At 37.3% G+C, this 19,764-nt stretch overlaps 2 protein-coding genes and 2 long non-coding RNA genes across 11 annotated transcripts in view; 2 read left to right on the forward strand and 2 right to left on the reverse strand.

The window, feature by feature from the left end:
* Positions 1-14,941, reverse strand: part of LOC112567849 — a 57,481-nt gene extending 42,540 nt beyond the window's left edge. For both annotated transcript variants that reach the window (XM_025244698.1, XM_025244697.1), the window contains exons 1-4: positions 14,022-14,941; positions 13,569-13,656; positions 8,541-8,885; positions 7,926-8,207 (exon numbers count right to left, since the gene is read on the reverse strand). In XM_025244698.1, the coding sequence (XP_025100483.1) occupies positions 7,926-8,207; positions 8,541-8,885; positions 13,569-13,656; positions 14,022-14,213 (907 nt within the window). In that variant the 5' untranslated portion in view covers positions 14,214-14,941. The remainder of the gene's footprint in view (positions 1-7,925; positions 8,208-8,540; positions 8,886-13,568; positions 13,657-14,021) is intronic.
* On the reverse strand, positions 121-7,913 carry LOC112567857. Its single transcript, XR_003099930.1, has 6 exons — positions 4,948-7,913; positions 3,008-3,098; positions 2,250-2,410; positions 1,545-1,647; positions 1,132-1,214; positions 121-266 (listed from the first exon to the last, which is right to left on the reverse strand). It is a non-coding gene; the product is annotated as an uncharacterized LOC112567857 (long non-coding RNA).
* On the forward strand, positions 9,286-12,522 carry LOC112567856. 3 transcript variants are annotated; one of them, XR_003099928.1, is made up of 6 exons: positions 9,286-9,762; positions 9,964-10,080; positions 10,649-10,799; positions 11,400-11,497; positions 11,939-12,054; positions 12,461-12,522. It is a non-coding gene; the product is annotated as an uncharacterized LOC112567856 (long non-coding RNA). The 3 variants fall into 3 exon arrangements; XR_003099927.1 differs by lacking the exon at positions 12,461-12,522 and having other exon boundaries at positions 11,939-12,209; XR_003099929.1 differs by lacking the exon at positions 12,461-12,522 and having other exon boundaries at positions 9,286-9,543; positions 11,939-12,209.
* Positions 14,942-15,688: 747 nt separating the features above from the next.
* Positions 15,689-19,764, forward strand: part of LOC112567851 — a 32,390-nt gene continuing 28,314 nt past the window's right edge. For 3 of the 5 annotated variants that reach the window (XR_003099923.1, XR_003099926.1, XM_025244707.1), the window contains exons 1-3: positions 15,689-15,816; positions 16,978-17,223; positions 18,481-19,269. The gene's annotated coding sequence lies outside the window, so the exon portion shown is untranslated. The remainder of the gene's footprint in view (positions 15,817-16,977; positions 17,224-18,480; positions 19,270-19,764) is intronic. The other 2 variants (XR_003099924.1, XR_003099925.1) reach the window with 2 other exon arrangements.

Here is a 19,764-nt window from a genome sequence, read left to right on the forward strand (position 1 = left end):
TTTTGCAAGAGTCCTGTCTGCAGTGACAATGAATCCCAGATTCCTGATGGAGGATGCAAATGTGATGTTGGTTTTGCCCACCTTGATGTGACTTGGTGGACAAACGAGTGAAGATGGATTTCTTTTTCTCGAACATGGCTTCCATTTTATCATCAATGAGTTTCAGTTTGTTTGACATCATCCAGTCTTTGACTTCATTAATACAGACTTCGATCTATGGTGCTGGTAGCAGAGTGAGACTCAGGCAGTGGAGTGGAGCCATGCAGCTGTGTATAAAATCAGCATATGATTGATGAGAAACGTTGTGATACTTGTAAGTACGTGGGTTAGGAACAGATTGTTACAGAAATCAGGCATGCATAAAAAGTGAAATAATTGTATTTCTATGAATTATGTACTTCAACAATTTATCATGTAATAAGTCAGTAGATTTGTTGATAAAGAAATTTATTAATTTCTTCAAACCTCAGACTGCTGTTTCTTAAAGAAAGGGTTTTTAGAAAATATACAGTTTGGTATTATTATTGGTATTATCATTTCCAGTCATTAGCACAGTAATGGGGAAAATATACATGGGCTTAATATTATTAATCATAATGCCCAAATTAAATGCTATAATAAAATAAAGAATAAAGTTGTTGAATAAGCTTTGTATATTTGGGCAAATAATAGAATTGGAACAAACTGTCACAAAAATGAGGCATGCATGAGAAGCGAAATGACTCCATTTTTATGAATTATCATTTATTTAATTAGTGCACCAGAAATAACTTTTAATTTTTCTATACCTAAATGCAAATAGTTTTCAGATTATTTTTCTAAACTTTCACTAAGATTTATATTTCTGGACTAGGAGGAGGTAACCAGCCTTGGGAAATGAATTTGAAAATAAGTGAAGGCAGTTGTTGTAACAATGTAGGTGCATAAACATGTGTGTATATTTGGAAATGCATTTGGGTAGTATGCATGTAAGCTTGCATGTTGGTATGTAGGAATGTATTCTTTACTGTATTATTTATAATTAAACTGTAAGAGTAAATGTAATACATATTTAGGTGGAAGTGCATTTTATACAAGATATTTTTCTCAAATTTAAAAAAATTAAAATTTAAATATTATTAGCAAACATACCATAATGCAATTACAGGTTCCGTAAGTTTGTTGGGCTTTATGTGGCTCATACAGTTATATCACTGCATTGTTAGAAGTACAATCTGCAGAAGAGAAAGACCTTTGTAAGGTTTTTTTCAAATAAAGGGAGACAAATTAATAGGCTTAAAGATTTGATCACAAATGTGTGAGCATTAATATGTAATAGTTTAATTGATGTATAAACTTGCTAATTCAGACAATCATGCAGTAATGCATACAGTGTCTTTGGTCACATGTCTGCATGAACCTATTTTTTGTAGACAGTCGAACACAATTATTGGTAATTATGAAGGCGATTACAGTTCTTTGCAGAAAAATTAGACATTTAACAAAACAAAAAGAAAGAATAACTTTAAATATTATGTGAAGATGTACTATTTTGTGATATTTACAATTTATTAAAGCTGTTGAGGTTCTATGCAGTACATCAGCCAGCTCCAGATATTTTTGGAAGTGTCATGTTTCTAAATGATAAAGCAAGCAACCTTTCAAGCCCTGCAATTAAGAGGAAATACTTAGAAATTCAAATTCTTTATTCTTTTCTCCACCAAATAAAGGAAAGAATATAATTAAAATTACACAAATAGTAAAGCCCATATCATGAATTCACAATCAGTCTCTCTGTTACTCAGCTTTGAACGTATTGATCATTCAGACACACATCTGTCTTTCTTTTGAAACATTCAGTTGTGATATTTGTCTGATTAGCCTAAAGTCTAATTGAACAAAGTTTTGAAAGTCAGGTAAAATTAGATAGATAGCTTTCCTTCTCCCTTTACAATTTGCTTTGATTTGTTCACATCAACCATTTTAACTCAGCAGCATATTAATTTACTTTTAATATAAACACCACTCTTCAAATACCATTTATGATGGGTTCTCTTAGTAATCTAAGTATTAGTTTGTAAAATATTTTTAGCAGTTTTACTACAAGATCAGTTATTGCTAGTCCCCATAACGCAAAATCATAAGTAAGAATTGGAAATATGATATTCTATCAAATTTGAAGGTCTACTGGAAGGGTCAGTTTTTTTTTTTCTCTACAGTTTAAACATGGATGTGTTTACGAGGGTCGTTCAGAAAATTCTAAGCCTCACCCAGAAGAAGATGCAGAAACCAGGCAGTTTTCCACAATTTTTCTACATAGTCCCCATTGACATCAATGCACTTAGTCCAACTATGCTCAAGCACTGCAATCCCATCTCTGGCGTCCTGGACCATCAACAACTCCTCCACAGTATGTATGACCTCATCATTGCTGTGAACAGATCACAATACACATAAAAAATAATAGAGTTGGGAGATTTAGTAAAGATATTTTAGTATTAGATAATTTACCTTAAGTGTACTGATCACTTAATGTGTGCAGTTCTTTGTGTGATGCTGTCTGCAAGATTCCATACAGTAGATCACTAAGCCATCTGACATTTAATGGTTGATATTGTTTGAATAACATTGCAGTTGCATCACATATATTGTGCTGGTTATCCAGTATCTCAAATATCTTAAAAAACCAAAGAAAACTAAATATAATTGGATTATTATTTGTCATTCAAATAACTTTGAAAATGGTGCAGTTCAGTGACATATTGTGGTTATAACTCTCGACCTATTTACGTGGCAAATGTTTTTCTTTTTTCCCTATTTTAATGTTTAGTGATTAAATACACTGCCAGAAATAACTCAAAGTAAATGAATGACATGAGTAAAAGTGAGGAAAAGAATATAAAACATAAAAAGTAATAAAATTAGTAAAATCATAAAAAGCAATAAAATATAATTATGAAAACAGCAAGAATGAAACATATTCCATAACAATCACACTAAAACTTGATGATTAATTAAACATACATACACATTATTGCTGGGAAGAAAGGAGTATAAGCAGCAGATAGGATATTATCCAATCAAACCATTGCTCCCGATCTTTGATTAACAATGAACACCTGCAGCAAAGTGTCGTCTGCGATTAATCTGATAAGAACATTTACGCATGTGCAGATAGGGCCTGTCAGTGTAATTTATTAGTCTTATAAAATTCTTACACCATTTAATTCAACAAGGATTTTGTAAAACAAAGTAAAATGGAAAGTGAACAACTTTTTTCAAAATTCTAGGGGAATGACAATATGGCGGAACAAAACGGTATTTAGCAGATGAAATCAAGTTGTTGGAATACTTCGCTTTGCCGTTAAATACCTCATGTGCCGTGCATGATTTTTAAATAATGAAGATCTGAAAAGACACAAACGCTGTCCAGTGGAAAATGACTTTTTTTTCCCAGAATGGCTATCCTGGTTGATTTCCATGCAAAGCTTATCACCTAAAGTCTCAGACATTTGGTAATATAATTTTGTTCTAAAGTTGTTTCTTTATATTTTTGATTTTAATATATAATTTAATAGGCAAGTTTATGAATTTTTTATTTCTAAATCATAATCTCATATTTATTTTCATGAACTAAAAGATAATTAAAGGATGAGACAATTTAATGTTGACTAAAATAAATTTGAAACAAGGGTGGATTCACTCTCACAATACAATGACCTTGTCTTTTAAGCAGAAATAAGGAAATATTTCTTCTTCCTTAATTCAACAGCATTTGAAGAATGTGTACATGTATTCTCTCAAAAATGAAGTATACAAATGATCGAAGGACTGTTATTTATTTCCTTAGACAAATATGGGACGTCAGTAGTTTGTGCATCAAGATGTTTGGTTATCTCGAAAACATGATATTTGTATTTCTTTTGCTAGTAAGTTTATTCTTTCAAACTGTCAGCTGATATAACAACAAAATGTAGTGGATATTTACCTTTATGTACCGTATCTTTATACATACATGTGCATACAACATCCATTAATTACAAACATCTGTATATATATACACACGCTCATATTGTACATTTTTCTCCCTTAAAGTTCCACAATATCTTGATGTATTGTTGTAAAAAAAGGATAGCACAAAAGTAGTACAAAGCTCTCATTAAGGTATTAAGTACACCAGAACATACTTCGAAGACTAAGTGGATTTTAATAGTTTCCCCACTTCAAATTGTAGATCTCTCCTTCGTTAATTAACCAGTTTAAAAAGAATTTAGAATCTACTTTCAAAATTAATTAAATTGATGCCCTGGCAAAGTACAGGCCGAGCCATCGGCTGTGAGTTCAATACCTTCCTCACAATACAATGAACCTGTGCTTTCAAGCAGGAATAAGGAAATGTTTCTTCTTCCTGATAAAGGACTTTTACTTTTCTGCAAAATTTCTCCCGCAGTAGAGTGATTTACTGAGTATAGGGCTGCAACAACCGATCGCAAGCGGACTCGGTATAGGACAGTTCCATCTCAGTAGGGCCCATGTGATTCCCACGTCCTTTGCCTCGCTCTCTACTGTTCTTTTCCAATTCTGCTCTGGTCTCCCAACTCTCCTCTTCCCCTGAGGATTCCAGTCAAGTACCTGCCTGGCATTGGTGTCAGCTGGTTTACGCAGGGTGTGTCCTGTCCAGCCCCATTTGCGAGCTTTGATGTCTTGACTAGTGGCATTGTGGTTGGTTCTTTTCCATAGGCTGCTGGTGGAGATCTTTTCAGTCCATCTTATTCCCAGAATATGGTGTATGCATTGGTTGGTAAATGTCTGGAGCTTGTTGTTGATGGTGTTTGTCACTATCCAGGTTTCAGGACCATACAGTAGGACTGCCTTCACATTGGTGTTGAAGATGCGGGTCTTACTGAGGAAGAATAATACTCGGGAGTTGAAGATGAGGGGTGGGTGGGTAGGCTGTTGAAAGCATACCTGGCTTTTGTTAATGCGGCTTTTGATGTCATCGTCCGCTCCACCGTCCTTATTGGCAATGCTCCTGAGATACGTGAAGCGGCATGTTTCCAGGATGCTCTCTCTTTGAAGTTGGATTGGGAGTTCCTGCTTGAAGTTGATTCTCAAAAGTTTGGTCTTCTTTCTGTTGATCTTTATGACAGTCTTCTCCGATTCCTCTGCTGCCTTACTCAGTTTGGTTTGTGCATGTTACTGCCGATGAAACAGGAGACTGATGGCATCTGCAAAGTAACTGGTTATGACATGTAAATAAGGGTACTTACCGCTACAATGCCAAGTCCAAATCACGGTTTAGTACGACTAGGGTTGACTATGTTTATCTGGGTTCCCAAGAGTGCGTTGTGATTATGTAAGGAGTTTTAGGCTACAGTTGTGTATGTTCTGTGCAATTGTTCTACATATGCAATAGTGTATAATATTGCTGTGCGCATCACGTTTAATGAAGCTGGTTTTCAACAAATTCAATAATCGAATATTGACACATAGTTCTTTATTGAACACTTATTTAAAGAACTAAAGAGTTAAGGATGTAGGGCAGAACAAAATATTCTGCTGACCACTGATTAATCTTTGGTTACTCTTAATGCTAGAAGCTGTACAGAGTATATAACCCCACCCCCACCCCCACCTGTATATACCGCTGATTCCTTTCTGTGGTATGAATGGGGATACGTTGTTGTGTGTGGTTTCTAACAACACTTTATGAAAAGAAAATCTGAAAAAATGTAAGTGAAAATGAAACTAGGCGTATTGTTTATATTCTAGAAATCCTTAAAGATTCAAAACTATCTTCACTTTTAGAGTAGTGTCAAAAATTAACTAATTTATGAAGAAAATCCTTACCGATGTTTCTTCTCCACATCAGTGTTACTTTTGCTGTTAAGTCCTTGTGCCTGAATCTTGAATGCAGGTGATCCATAAAGAAGGGTGAACATGTTGCCCTGGGGTCCTTTGACGACTAACAGGCTTTAATCAATCAGTTACTGGCTAAACGCAAGAAAGAAAAGCTTTTCGCCAATGCTTACCTTCATTCTCCAGAAATACACATTTTCTTCAGCGCTCACCAGCCATCAACAACGCTGAGAAGGTACCTCTGTTGATGTCCCTTCCGAAGGGGTCAGTCAAGAAAATAGTGAGTAGAAAATCTCATCCCTCCCATTCCGAAATGTCAGGAAAAATGTTTAGCCGACGCCGTTTTTCGTTGTCACACCCGCCAAGTGACCCGTTGGAACCTCCACGCTTTTGGAGAAGGGGGGAAGCCTCCAGGGCCCCGCACCAGAAGGGGGTTCCTCGCATAGCGCCTGGTGAGGTGGTAGCTCGGGAGATTGAGATAACTTCATAGAAGTTATCGCAACCATAAAAGTAAAAAAGTAAGTTTCTATAATATGAACACAATGAATGGTACGGATTTTTGATTGGGGTGTGTGTGTGTGTTTGTGTACGGTTAAATGTGAATGTGTAGCAGGAAATGAGATCATACAGTTGTTTTTTTACCGTTAAGGTGTAAGGAGAGATCAAGTAAGTTTTTTTTTTTAAATTAGTGTTGGAGGTTGTTTGACTTCCCATATCTTGAAACGGAACAAAAGTGTTCATGTCTAATTGTATATAGTACAAGCAATATAACCTCCACCTGGTTGAGTTGTTAATTAAGCAGTTCATCACATCGTTTTCAACAATTGTTAGAGGCTGCCTCGAGGCCCCCGACTGGGAGGAGTTCTTTAATAACTGACTGTCTGGCAGACACAGTCACCTCTTACATCTACTTCTGTGAAGAGTATTTTATCGCTGCCAAGAAGACCTACAGCTATCCCAATAACAAACCATGGCTGCGTAAAGAGCTGAAACACTGTCTCGGTGAAAAGAAGGTAACTTTTATGCAGGGAGACAGAAATTGAAAAAGAGGAGTTCAAGGAAAAGGCAAAAACATCTAGGATGGAATGCAGACAGAAAGTAGAAAAGTCACTTAGCGAGGGAAACGTTAAGGAAGCATGAAGGGGCGTGAATACCGTGATGAGCAGAGGACAAAAGAAACAATGAGTAAAGTGTGTTCACGCACTCTTTGCCATTACCAATCCTATTATAGAACTTGTAAAGTATGCAGATGACATGGCCCTTGTGACCTGCCTCAAAGACAAGTAGTCCCTGTCACAGTACGTGGCCTGCGTGGGGGAACTGGAGGACTGGTTTGATCGCAGCTTTCTAAAGCTGAATGTTGAAGAAACGGAGGAGATAGCCTTTGGGAGGGTACACGACGGAAGAGATATCAGTACCCCTCTCTTCCCACCAACCCAAATCAAAGGACAGCAGGTAGAGAGGGCTGCCAGTCTTAAGTACCTTTGTACAGTGATAGATGTCAGTATCTCCTTTTAGTGATCACGTGAACTAAGTATACTATTATTTATTTACCTTAATGGGGAAGTAACAATCCCCCCAATTAAGGTCTAGGGTGAAGTGTTTACTAGCCAGAGACCTATTAAAAAGAAGGTGGGGGTGAGAAGAGATACTTTCAGCTGTCTTTCACGGCAATGTCCGGAAGCATAAAAGAGACAAAAGCTTATTCTTAAAACGCGCTAATTATAGACGGAGGGCTTACCTATATAGCAGGGGAGTCCTTTTAAATTTTAGTGCATAGTTGTTTTTTGACACCTGCCTGGAATCTACTCGCAAAAGTTGACCATGCTATAGACTTGTTCTCTGGATAAACACATAAACTCATCTACTTGAAGGCCTTCAGTTCTTCTCTGTATCAATCTCACATACAATACACAGTTACATACGAACACTCGATCGCATTCATGTTTTACTCTAACACACCAGCACGCTAATGTAAGCTGTAAGCTTATAAGTACACGTGTGACAACAGCCTCACACACATGCTAAGATGCATTTTCGAGCATTTCAACTAAAACTCCTAGTATTAGTAAGCGCTGGCTACTTACATCTGACAAGGAAAGACACAGACTTATTAGTTTTCGAGCCGCTTCCCTCACATCGGACTGTGGGCCAGTCGTGTTCACACCGGAGTGTCAGGGAAAGGTTGAGATAGTCTTCACCTCTAGTAGCTTTTATTTCATTTCCAGTTTTATCAAACAAGAAGAATTTACCAGGTGGGTTTCCTGGGTCAAAGGTGCAGGAGATGCTAACCTCTTGGAATTCATCAATCAGGTAGTTACCACTGACCTCACTTCCATTCACAGTGAGACTTGTGACATCTGGTGGATCTGTAATAAAACCCACGGTAGACAAAACAACGTGTATGCTTGTCAAAACCATTTGAATGTACGTACAAAATAAAAGAGATCATTTTAATTATTGTATTTTCTATAAATAGAAAAAGTTCAATCGAGCAAAAGAATCTATCGCAAGAACACACAGACAATCTAACAACTCTTAGTGTGTAATAAAAGTTTAATTTAGGAAAGATGAATCAGAGGAAGAAGAAGAAGAAAGACAGAAGAAGATTTGAGGATTAAAGATTAAAGATAAGAAAGAAAGATGTGAAGGAGGTGGGGGCAGATATCAGAAGGTACTTACGAGCTGTGTGATATACTTACACAAAACATTGAGCTTCTTTTGTAATGATATCAAATCATCAGAAGGTGGTGACGAAAATTCCAATTCGATTAGCAGATGAGATCGATTCACTTGTTTGTACAACGTTGCTGGGCCTGTTGGGGTGATACACTGAATAGACTGTCGTCCAGTGCACTTGCCATTATTGTATGTTACTGCCCCGTCATACTCAATGCCGGTGGTTGTCTTCGTATGAACTGTCACTTTATGGACAATATTTGTCTGGTTACATGCCGACACGTTAAACCAGAATGTCAAGTTGACAAAGTCATTTTCATTAACATATAAAACATCATTCCTGTGAGGATAAAAGTTCAAGTCGGTACCTGCAAGAAAATTTGTAAATAATTTGTTTAAACTCTTTCTGGCAATAATATTTATACAGTGACTTACTTTTCTTGAAATAAATGTAAGTTTCTTCAATCCACTAAATTGTCTTGAATCCCTTTAATCTAAACACGATCATTTCCCTATGATCTTACTGTGATCATTCACAGTCACAATTGTTTTAAACAAAAATTAAAATCACTCAACACATTCTAAAATCTTATCCAGATATAACCCTGAGAAAAAATCCAACTATAAGAAACAGCATTAAATGAGCAAAAGTGCTTTTTACTATGAGGGCGACGTTAGCTCTTTGGAACTCACTACTTTGGCAGAAATATGAGAGTATAAAGAATGTAATATAAATAACAAAAAGAAATAAAACGTTAATGCTCCTACCCAGCCTGCATAAGCTTTCAGATTTTGAAGGGCCCCGATCGGGGGGACGGGTGAAAGTAAGGGCTACGGGCTATCCCGCTCCTAACTGACCGAACGCCCATAGGGCGTAGCCGTTACGCGCTGACAGTGACCCGTATGTCGGACTTTTCACTCCGCCCTCTGACCTCGCGCCCGCATTTGCTGACCTGCTGTCGGACTCCACACTGGCCGCCCGATGGGCTTCTACCTGCAACAACCGCTTTGGTCATCGCACTCTCGGTGAGTTTGTGAATTAAGTGTAAAGTGTACCCTAAAATTCTGTAAAATATTATAACATGAATTATTCATACCAGTTGAAACTGTCTGTACAGTATCAGGATTTCTGGTATTAGTTTAATTTAATTTGTATAGTTCAGCCCGAATCGTCGATTTGTCGCGTGCTACTTCCGCTTTGTGCCATGTGCTCGCTGTAGTAAGATGCCGCATGGCTAACACAAGGTATTTTATGTATAAATTCTCGAAGCAAAATATTAGTGTTTCAAACAATCCTTATAATTAATTGACCCTATAATAGTTCTTAGCAATTTACCTTCTATTGAAATTTGAACACTCGATCGTGTATTGAAAGATTATTGTAATCGTTTTTTTTGTTTGTTTGTTTTTTTTTTTAATGCAGACTTTGGTTATTTCACTTTCTAGGAAATGCTGAAGATCGGGGATCGTGCTTAGTCAAAGCATTGTAATAATGCCGACTACAAAACAGTCAACAGATAACTCCACAGCGTGGCTGAAGATGAGCCAAGCTGAATGTATAGTGTGCGTATAAAACCGTTCCATGTTGTAAAATAAGACTACACATTTCTTAATCATTGAGAACAGCAAACAGTATTCCTGACAGAGTGAAATACATTAGTGTTTCAGTTTTGGTAAAATGTGTTATATATACTTTTTTTCTTTCATATAAAGTAGTCCAGTTTTATAATATTTGCATACTTTTACAATGAATGCTTAAAGTGTGTTCTATTGTGTTTGCATTCTGCAATTATAATATATAAAATAACATTGTTGTAAAGCTGTTGTACATTATTGCAAACATGAAGACTGACCACAGTTACAGTTTAGTTAAACACAATGTAAACACAACCAAACCAATTACCTCATTAGCTTAAAATTTCATCTATTTGAAACTTTAGTGATAACTTCAAGTAATCTTTGGGCAATGTAGGATATATATTAGAAAAAGAGACAACACAGGCTGCAGATTGTTTCTGCATAAATGTGCACACACGTGATAAGATAACAGTAATCAAAGGTTTTTCATGAAGAGTTGTGACAATGCCATAAATTAACATGTTGTGTAGGATGCTTTACTTTATTTGTGTAGGATATTCAAGATCCTGAAAGGGTTGTAAGAAAATCAACTGACATGGTATATGACGAGACTGGTTATTCCCAATCTGGAATGAGTGGAATTATAAAAGAAGAACTAAAATATTTCATCACTCTGCATATGAAACAGGATTATTGCTGTACCAGTAAGTGTTTTGAAGTGGCTTCTTAAATTGCTACTTTTTTATTATGTGAGCTTAAGTACTTTATTTTGTAAGGAGAGAGATTCTTGCAGTGAGTCTGACTGGGTTTGGCTATAAGTCAGTCTCACAAGATAAATGCTCCACTTTCATTTAAGTGTCCTGTCACTTGATAGCTTGTCAAAATTTTAATTTTTCCATTTTTAATGTTCCTGTTCAAGTAGATTGAAAACTTTACATATAGATATGTAAGAGAGAGAGAGATAACATATCTAACCATACACTGAAAACTACTGACATTTCATCAATACATGAAAGATGTCATAACGAGATAATTGTTACTACAGAGCAGGCTCTTTTAGTCAAAATGCTTCTTTGAAGAAATAGTGGGGCAGGCAGGTAGAAATTGTGGTGCTAGTTATGTAGGGCAAAGGTTGGGATACTGAGAGCATACTTGATTGTTTTTGTTTTGTTTTTGCAAGTCAATATGTTTTCCTGTTTGGGTTGCATATGACCCTGAAGTAGACTGTAGTTTCATGTACAAATGTATTACAATGAAACATTTGTATTTGACTTTTAACCATCACAATTTCCCTTTGTGCACAGCAGCAGCCTGGGGATATTATATCTGCCACTGCTTACAAATAGTTTGGAAGTAACTGGCAAGAATGGAGGAACAAGTCCAAGGACAAAGCCATCTGATGGTCAGTGCAATAAGAAATCAAAGAAAATAACCATGCATGTGTTTAATTTATCAATGTAAGCATGGCTTTATCATTCATGATTTGTTTATGAAGAAAGTTAACCCTGCCTATTACCCTGTTCTGGGTAATCTCTGCATGTTGTACACCTGTTTACAAGTGCAACTGCTTTGATGTGATATGGTTCTAGTGATTCTACCTCTTATTAGTTTTCCTTTCTAATCCACAAATAGTAATCAACACTAGAAGCAAGCCTACATGAATCTATTTACATAAGTGGTGTTGGCCATCAACTTCCTGTTGCCTCCTAGCTGCTTTAAAGCTCATAAATAGTAAGAAACAGAAATACCTTTTACTTCAACTGAATGGCACATCGGTAAGAAGTGAATAAATTGAAATGCCTTGTTTTTGCTTATCATTAAAGGACTAATATTTTGATTGCAGATGGGTCATGCTGTTGAGGAGCACAGAGAAATGTTTCGAAGCTTGCTCCACATATGAATCAAGTTACGAAATGTAGGTGAACAAGGAATGACTCCAGCAGCAATCCCATGTTTCAGGTGAGAAATTTGATAGGCTGGAAGAGGAATCTGTGTGTAGAGAATTTAGGGGGGAAAGTGGCTGTTGTGAAATCTAATTAAAGCTTTTTTCGCAACAACTAGCCTGAAGACTTTGAAGACTCAAATTCTTTGTTGTAAATAAATGTTAAAACCATGTTTAGTTTTGGCTTGTATATAATAAATTTCTTCTCTCCTTTTTGTGTTGTATATAGTACATTGTTTTGAAGATTGTAAGGATTTTTGTTTTTTTTGGTCAGGTATTCCCGACAACTAGCCTGAAGACTTTAAAGACTCAAATTCTTTGTTGTAAATAAATGTTAAAACCATGTATATTTTTTGCTTGCTTGTATATGATATGTTTTGAAGATTGTAATGATTTTTTTCCTTTTTTTTTTCTTTTGGTCAGGTATTCGCGACAACTAGCCTGAAGACTGTAAAGACTCAAATTCTTGGTTGTAAATAATGTTAAAACCATGTATATTTTTTGCTTGTATATGTATATGATAAGTTGTTTTTGAAGATTGTAATGACTTTTTTCTTTTTTTGGAGGTGGGGGTCAGGCATTTGTGACAAATTCTTTGTTGTAAATAAATATTCAATCCTTGTTTATCTTTTGCTTGTATATGATAAATTGTTTTGAAGATTGTAATGATTTTTTTTTCTTTTTTGGGGGTCAGGTATTCGCAACAATTAGCCTGAAGTTTTTGAAGACTCAAATTCTTTGTTGTAATAAATATTAAAACCCTTTATTTTTTTTGCTTGTATATGTATATGATAAATTGCAATGAATATTTTTTGGTCAGGCATTTGTGAAAATTCTTTGTTGTAAAGTAATATGAAAACCTTGTGTATCTGCTTGTATTTAATAAATTGTTGAATCATGTCTATTTTTTGTCTGCTGGTATTTACCAAGTGCTTTGAAGGGCTGAAAGGTGTTTTTTAGGATGGGCTTTGGAGGGCTGAGAGGGGCTTTGAAGGGCTATGAGGTGTTTTTATGGTGGGGCTATGGAGGGCTGAGGGACTATGGAAGGCTGTGAGGTGTTTTTAGGGTGGGGCTATGGAGGGCTGAGGTACTATGGAAGGGCTGCGAGGTGTTTTTAGGTTGGGGCTTTGGAGGGCTGAGGGACTATGGAAGGGCTGTGAGGTGTTTTTAGGGTGGGCTATGGAGGGCTGAGGGACTATGGAAGGGCTGCGAGGTGTTTTTTAGGGTGGGGATATGGAGGGCTGAGGGACTATGGAAGGGCTGCGAGGTGTTTTTAGGGTGGGGCTTTGAAGGGCTGAGGGAGTTATTTCTCCCAAGCCCGCAAGGGGCCGATGCACTTTAGGCTCCCATAATACGGCGGGCTAGGAGTGTAACTTCCCTTAACGGCCCCATTTCTCAGCCCGAAACGGGCCCGTTCGGGGCCGATGAACTCTTGCAGGCTGGGTAGGAAACAACAGGAATCAGCTGATATAAATATATCTCAATTTTACTTATGTCTACAAACTAGCGACGAGAAGAAAGGTGAACTTACATGTTTCTTGTTGTGAACAAACTGCCCAGTACACGAGCAAAACAAACACAAGGTGTACAGCAGGCCACATTTTCTGCGCCTTGTGTATCTGATCACAGAAAGCTGATAGTGAATAACATTCTATTGCCATCTCATATTTGTGAAACCATGATAAGGAAAATAAAAAAGGTGCTTAATGTTGAGTTGGACCACTACCGCTCTGCTTCCTTGTTAATCTGTGGTAGTACATACCACACACCACTTCCTAAAGGTTTACCAAGAGACCACAAGATATATGTATACATACATACACACAATCATATTTACTATTGGCAGCTAGAAATATTAGATAATCGCTTTGAAACTGTGATAAAATTTTCTACATGTTAAAATGTATTCAATACATTTGTAAAAAAACTGGAATAAATAAATAGTCGTATCTGGATGTTTTATGTATTCGCATTGTACAGCTACCTTCATAGTGTACTTGTTGAATGTATTCATAAATATGAGCAAGCTCTCTTCAAAAACAGACCACCAAAGCAAAGCCTTATAGATGCTCCTGGCAGTCTTAACAGAAGTCGTCCTATCTTTATTTGGTAAGTAAAAATAATCACGAAAAACTGAGGCAATGTCAAGGTTAGATACTTCTAGTTTATTTTGCATACAATGTAATAACCTTCACTCGTGGTAACTGGGGGCAGATGCATGTGACAAAAGAAGCAATCCTTGGAAACTTATTCTGTGTCCACTGCAGTATCTTGTCACAGGTTCTCTGCGGGACTATTTTAAAGCCGCTGGCGAGTGTCTCCAGTTTCCCATTCCATTAACAGCTTTTCATCTCTTCACCAAAAACGAAACAAAACTACTAAAACTCTCTTGTTTCACTGGTCATACTAGCGACAGAGTACTCTTACTCAATGCTCAATAATAAAAGCCCGCCAGATTTAACATTTTATTAAGACGTGGTTGGTTTTTTGTTTTTGTTTTTGTTTTTTTTTTGTTTTTTTTTTGTATTTGCATGAAAGATTACCAGGCAGGTCACGCTTGTCACGGGTGGCAGATGTTTTTACTGGGCGAGTATTTACCGACAGATATTTGAATGTAATTTATACAGCGAAACTCTTTTTCCCGAAGAGAGGAACCTTGTAGAATAAAACCCACAGCGAATTCAAAGAAGATTTTATCAGACAGCAGCCCATGAAGTATTTCAACCAGATGTTTTATTGCTAATATTTTTGTTGCACTGAATGATGTTGTACACTGACATCAGCTACACTCATATCCTTCCACCTCTGACTTGTTGTCTGGTCACTCCCTTACCAGTCTGTAGATATGTCCTCCATGACAACTGAGCATCCAAAAAGGCTTCTAGATGTCATGTTTATCTTTGAAACTTAGACGAAAACAAAAATCGCTCGACAGCTAGCGGAGTGTGTGGGTAAGTGACTAATGGGTGAGTTGAAGGTGGGTGAGTTGGGGGGCTGGTGGGAGCAAGTCGAAGTGGATGAGTGGGCAAGGGAGTCCTTAGTCATTTGTTCACGCACTCTGCGATCTCTCTTCCTTGCCTAGTCAAGGTATGAGACGAGTTTTTTTTATTATTGCTTTGGCTATCTCCCTATCCACGAAAAAATGGTGTGAAATAATGTAATATTTGGTTGGAAGTGATGATTATGGAAAGAGTTGTGGTTGTTGTTGTAATAGTAATAAAGTTAAATACGAATATTCATTAGACAAGTAAGCATTTCAGGAATTATCTGGGAAAAGGAATTACCTAGGAGGAGGAATTACCTGGGAGAAGAAGGAATTATCTGGGAGGAGAAGGAATTAACGCAGGAAAGGAAGACGATTGGAAGAGCATCGTCAGCAGCTAGGTGTACCTGCCCAGCCAACACCCACTGTGCCTGGTTATTGAAGTGTATCGTTACCACCCGGGTGTTTCTGCCGAGTCAGCACCTCCGGTTCTGGGACACTAAAGTGTATCGTCGGCAGTCAGGTGTGTCTTCCTAGTCAGCACCTACTGTTCGAAAGTTTTGAAAGTGTAGTTGACACCCGTTCCTCTGGAACAAGGACAGGTTTGATGTCAACCTGGAGTATTGACCTCGTCAACCCCAGTGGCCCCAGCTTAGGAAGTTTCAAGGAAGGTTATTCACGGAAGATTATTCAAGGATTTTTCGAGGGAGGTTATTCAAGGAAGTTTCAAGGACGATTATTCAAGGAAGTGTAGATGTTTGTGTAAGAGTGAGCGTCTCTGGACATCATCCAAACCGTAAGTGGAAATTTTGGGAACTCTTGAAGCAACATTTATCCAACTAATGGAAAGTCAGGGAGGTTGACAGTAGTCCATGACATTAATATACTATTTATTGGTTATAGTCATGTTTATGCATTGATGTTGAGTTATGTAAAAGTTATTGGCCGCCCCCTTACAATAAATGCAAGCTCTCTCACAATTTAGGAGAAAGCCAACGTACAAATCTTTGTGATCTGTTGTAAGGAAGAACTCGTGTGGGATGGAGTGTGTTGTTTGTGAGTCGTGTGCCGTCCCCAACACTCTCATCATTGAAGTGTTCATTCAAGAGGGCTTAAGCCTCTACCAGAGCGGTACAAGTGCTCGCAGTCTAGTCATCGTTGGCACAAGAACACGACAACCGCTGACAACAGGACGCACGACAGCCTTTGTCCTGGTTTGGATCGGTTTTTCAGAAATTCAACGCCCTTTTCCTGTTTTTGTCACTAGGCGTTTCCTTTCTGGGAACGCTAAGATAATAATGACCATGCAAATCATTTAGTGCATGAAGTATGAATGTATTGTCAACGCATGAGATGGATATATTGTCTTTAGAGCACTTAAGCAAATCTTCAACATAGGTCAAGTTCTTGAGTCCCTGTCAAGCTTCTCGGATATTACCAAACTGAGGCTCCAGTTTAGTCTTACAGATGTGCCTCAAGCTGATTACACGAGTACATTTACACTAATCTGCTACCCACCAGGACCAGTGACAGACATACAATAAAACAGTTTTTGGGATAATTTGCATGTTGGTGACCTTGATGGTTTAAAATATTTATGAAAGTGCTTAGCTAGGTGTGCAGAAGTTAAAATCACAGCCTTTAATTGGGACAAGAAAGAAATGTCTGTATTTGAAGTGGCATCAACAAGAAACCTAATGTTTGTCTTCATGTTGAGCGTACAGTGAGGCAGAAATAAGCTACATTAGTACAGTATATATTGTCATTAGCCGTGTAGCAGTAGTCATTGCTGTTATTCTCTTTGGTAATATTATGGGTTTAAAACCTCCTTCCATGCATTCACATCACGGGTCAAAGCAGCCCTCTGTTGATCACAATGCCTTTAGAGTTGTGAACTGAACCAATTATCACAGGCGGGCACATAGTACATTTGTAGTACAATATATTCATTTCTCAGAAAGTTGAACGCCATTTCGCCCTTCCTCACCCCTGGCTTCCCATCGAGGTACAAGCACGCTGATTGGTGGGATGGAGCAGCGTTTACGTCAAACCATTCATCACGGACGTTCGCCGAGACTCACTCTTAGCGTATTGCGGAGCTCTCCGCTGTTAGATTCGGCGAACCAGAGGACGACTTCACTTCCGGAAGAGCAGCGCGAAAATGGAATTAAACGAGACTTTTGATATCAAGAATATAATCATCGTAAGTGTATTGCTTTGTTGCATTATTAACCAAACGTTTCCAATTTAGAGTATTTAAAGTATTTACTTCACTAGTCTGAAATATTTCTTGTGAAATAATAAATAATATGAATCGCACATAAACACGGAAATTTAAAATCATGAAGTGTTCGCAAATATGCTTCACCTTGGTCTCTCGCTTTTATAGAAAATCCGCTTGTATGGGTAACGTGGCTTGGCTTGTTTTCTATCGTTATCTTTGGTCAAAATTTCTTATTTTATTGTGCTGTCAGGATGGTAATTGCTTGATACATATTCAAGATAGTGGTAGTACTGTTAAAAAATCGGTAGTGACAGCAAAGGTAAATATACAGATTAATGTCATTTGTACACTTGTAACGAACAGCATTACGACATAGATAGGTCGCACTCTGAGCTGACCAGTGATGATAAAAAGAAGACAATGGAAGCTTATGCACATTCAACAGATGCGGTGAATGCAGCCCTGCCATTACACGGAATCTTCGATGTCAGTAAAGTTCTGCATCCAAAAATATCTGAGAGTTATTATGACATTTGTATGGAAGCTCACGTACAATCGTCGGTGCAGTGGCCCAAATTTCACACATAGAAATATCGTTCCATCAACAATACTCTTGTGAGAGCAACATCCTAAGGCAGTGGTTCTCAAAGTATTTCTGACCGCGGACCTCATTACTTAAGCAAAAAATATGGCCGACCACCAAGGCCTAATAATCAGTCTGTACTATGAATTTCAAATTTAAATTGCCGCATTACAATTCAAAACTAAATGTCCTTTTGAGACAGTAGTGTAGTAATAAGTTGACATAAAACTACCTCGTTCTTTGTTATTAAAATGTTAATGCGAGGAATGCATCACTTTAAACATCATTTTGCTGACATATGACGACTGTCAGCCGGCAACCACTTGACTTCTGCCCGCGGACCACAAGACTTCTCTTAATAAGGAGCTGGGGCTGAACTGAAAAACCAGGAGTTGTCTGTATTCACAACTATGGATAGACCTCCAACATCAGCAGCATCAGGACCCTGTTGTCTACAGATATTGATAAAAGTGATTAGATGATGCTTAAAGGCCCATTCATTGCAATACAGCAAAGTGGTTAGAAAAGTTAGATACTGTATTCACTTTCACACCTTTACAGGGGCATAAGCTCTTTGCCTCTGGAAAATTAGCAAGCCTAGCATATGTTTAGAGGACATGTGTCCATTAAGCAAAATCTGGTTCTTGTTGCAGCAAATAATGAAGATGAATGCCTCAGCGAAGCTGTAGCACTTGTAGGAAATTATTTCTGAGAAAAACAGAGCAGCATTTTCTGGACCTTTGATTTTGGGCACCATATGTATCTGCTATGTAAAACATGAGCATAAAAGGCAAGTGAAGAAAACACCAAAAGTTCTTGTGCAAACAATGCAAGGAGTTTCTCTGTACCTTCTTGTGCACTGAAGACTGCCGGACGTCTAAGGACTTTACTTCTGTATAAAATGTTCAGGTCACAAATTATTTCACACTTGCTGGTAAATTTCAGGCTGAATATTTTGTACTAAGAAGAAAGCTGTGTGTGGACTAAAGTTTATGTGTTCTTATTAAGCAGCAGTTTGTTTGTGGAGCTTCATTGTGAATATGTGTTCGCCGCTGTGGTATTCAGTTTTGTCAATTGTGGAGTTTTATTGGATATCTCGTCTATATACCATCCAGTTATCTTCATAGTGGAGTTTTTTCATTCTGGATATGTCTTCACCTGTGCAGCATTCAGTTGTCTTTAGCCAGGAAGTTTTGCTATAATTCACATGTGTAATATTTATTTTTTTAATATATTTTGGATGAATTCATTATTTACAACCATTTCTAGTCAATGGAATCTACATCAAGACTGAATATGCTTCATTTTTTGAAGAGGAGTGTAAAATCCTATCATTTGTGCGACAGAAAATTGAGTGAAATGGTGTACTTGCCACATGGAAAAAATTAGCTGCAGTGTCACCTCCATGGTTGATCTTTATTGCCATCAGGAAGAGATTGAAGGTAATGGCCAAGTCTTTGTTCTTAATTTGAATTTTGAAATTTGTTATTGCAATATTTTTTATAGATAGCATGGCATATTTTATAGGTTAATGATACTTTTTCAGCTGGTTGATTAAAAATGTCCGTCCTTTGAAAGGGAGCCTTCAAGTGGAGTTCATGAAATTTTTATTTTTGGATTTTTTCAAGGATCATCAGCACATACCTTACCTGACTGCCATGCCCGCATTCACCTCGCATATCTCTTTCACCTTCAGAGGACTGAAATAGTGACTGCATTAATTAGGTTATGTGGCACATATCAAGTAAAACATCAATGTAGAAGATGAAAATGACCAGCAAAATAAAAACAATAGTGAAAGGTGAAGTTTATTTTAATAACAATAAAAATAATAATAGTTTCTCCTTGCTAGGGAGCTCAATACCCCTTTTTAAAAAAATAATTTTACTTGACATATACAGTGCATAAACAAAAGAAGTATAAAACCTCAGTTTTCA

The sequence above is a fragment of the Pomacea canaliculata genome, linkage group LG7, assembly GCF_003073045.1.
Source record: "Pomacea canaliculata isolate SZHN2017 linkage group LG7, ASM307304v1, whole genome shotgun sequence".
NCBI lineage: Eukaryota > Metazoa > Mollusca > Gastropoda > Architaenioglossa > Ampullariidae > Pomacea > Pomacea canaliculata.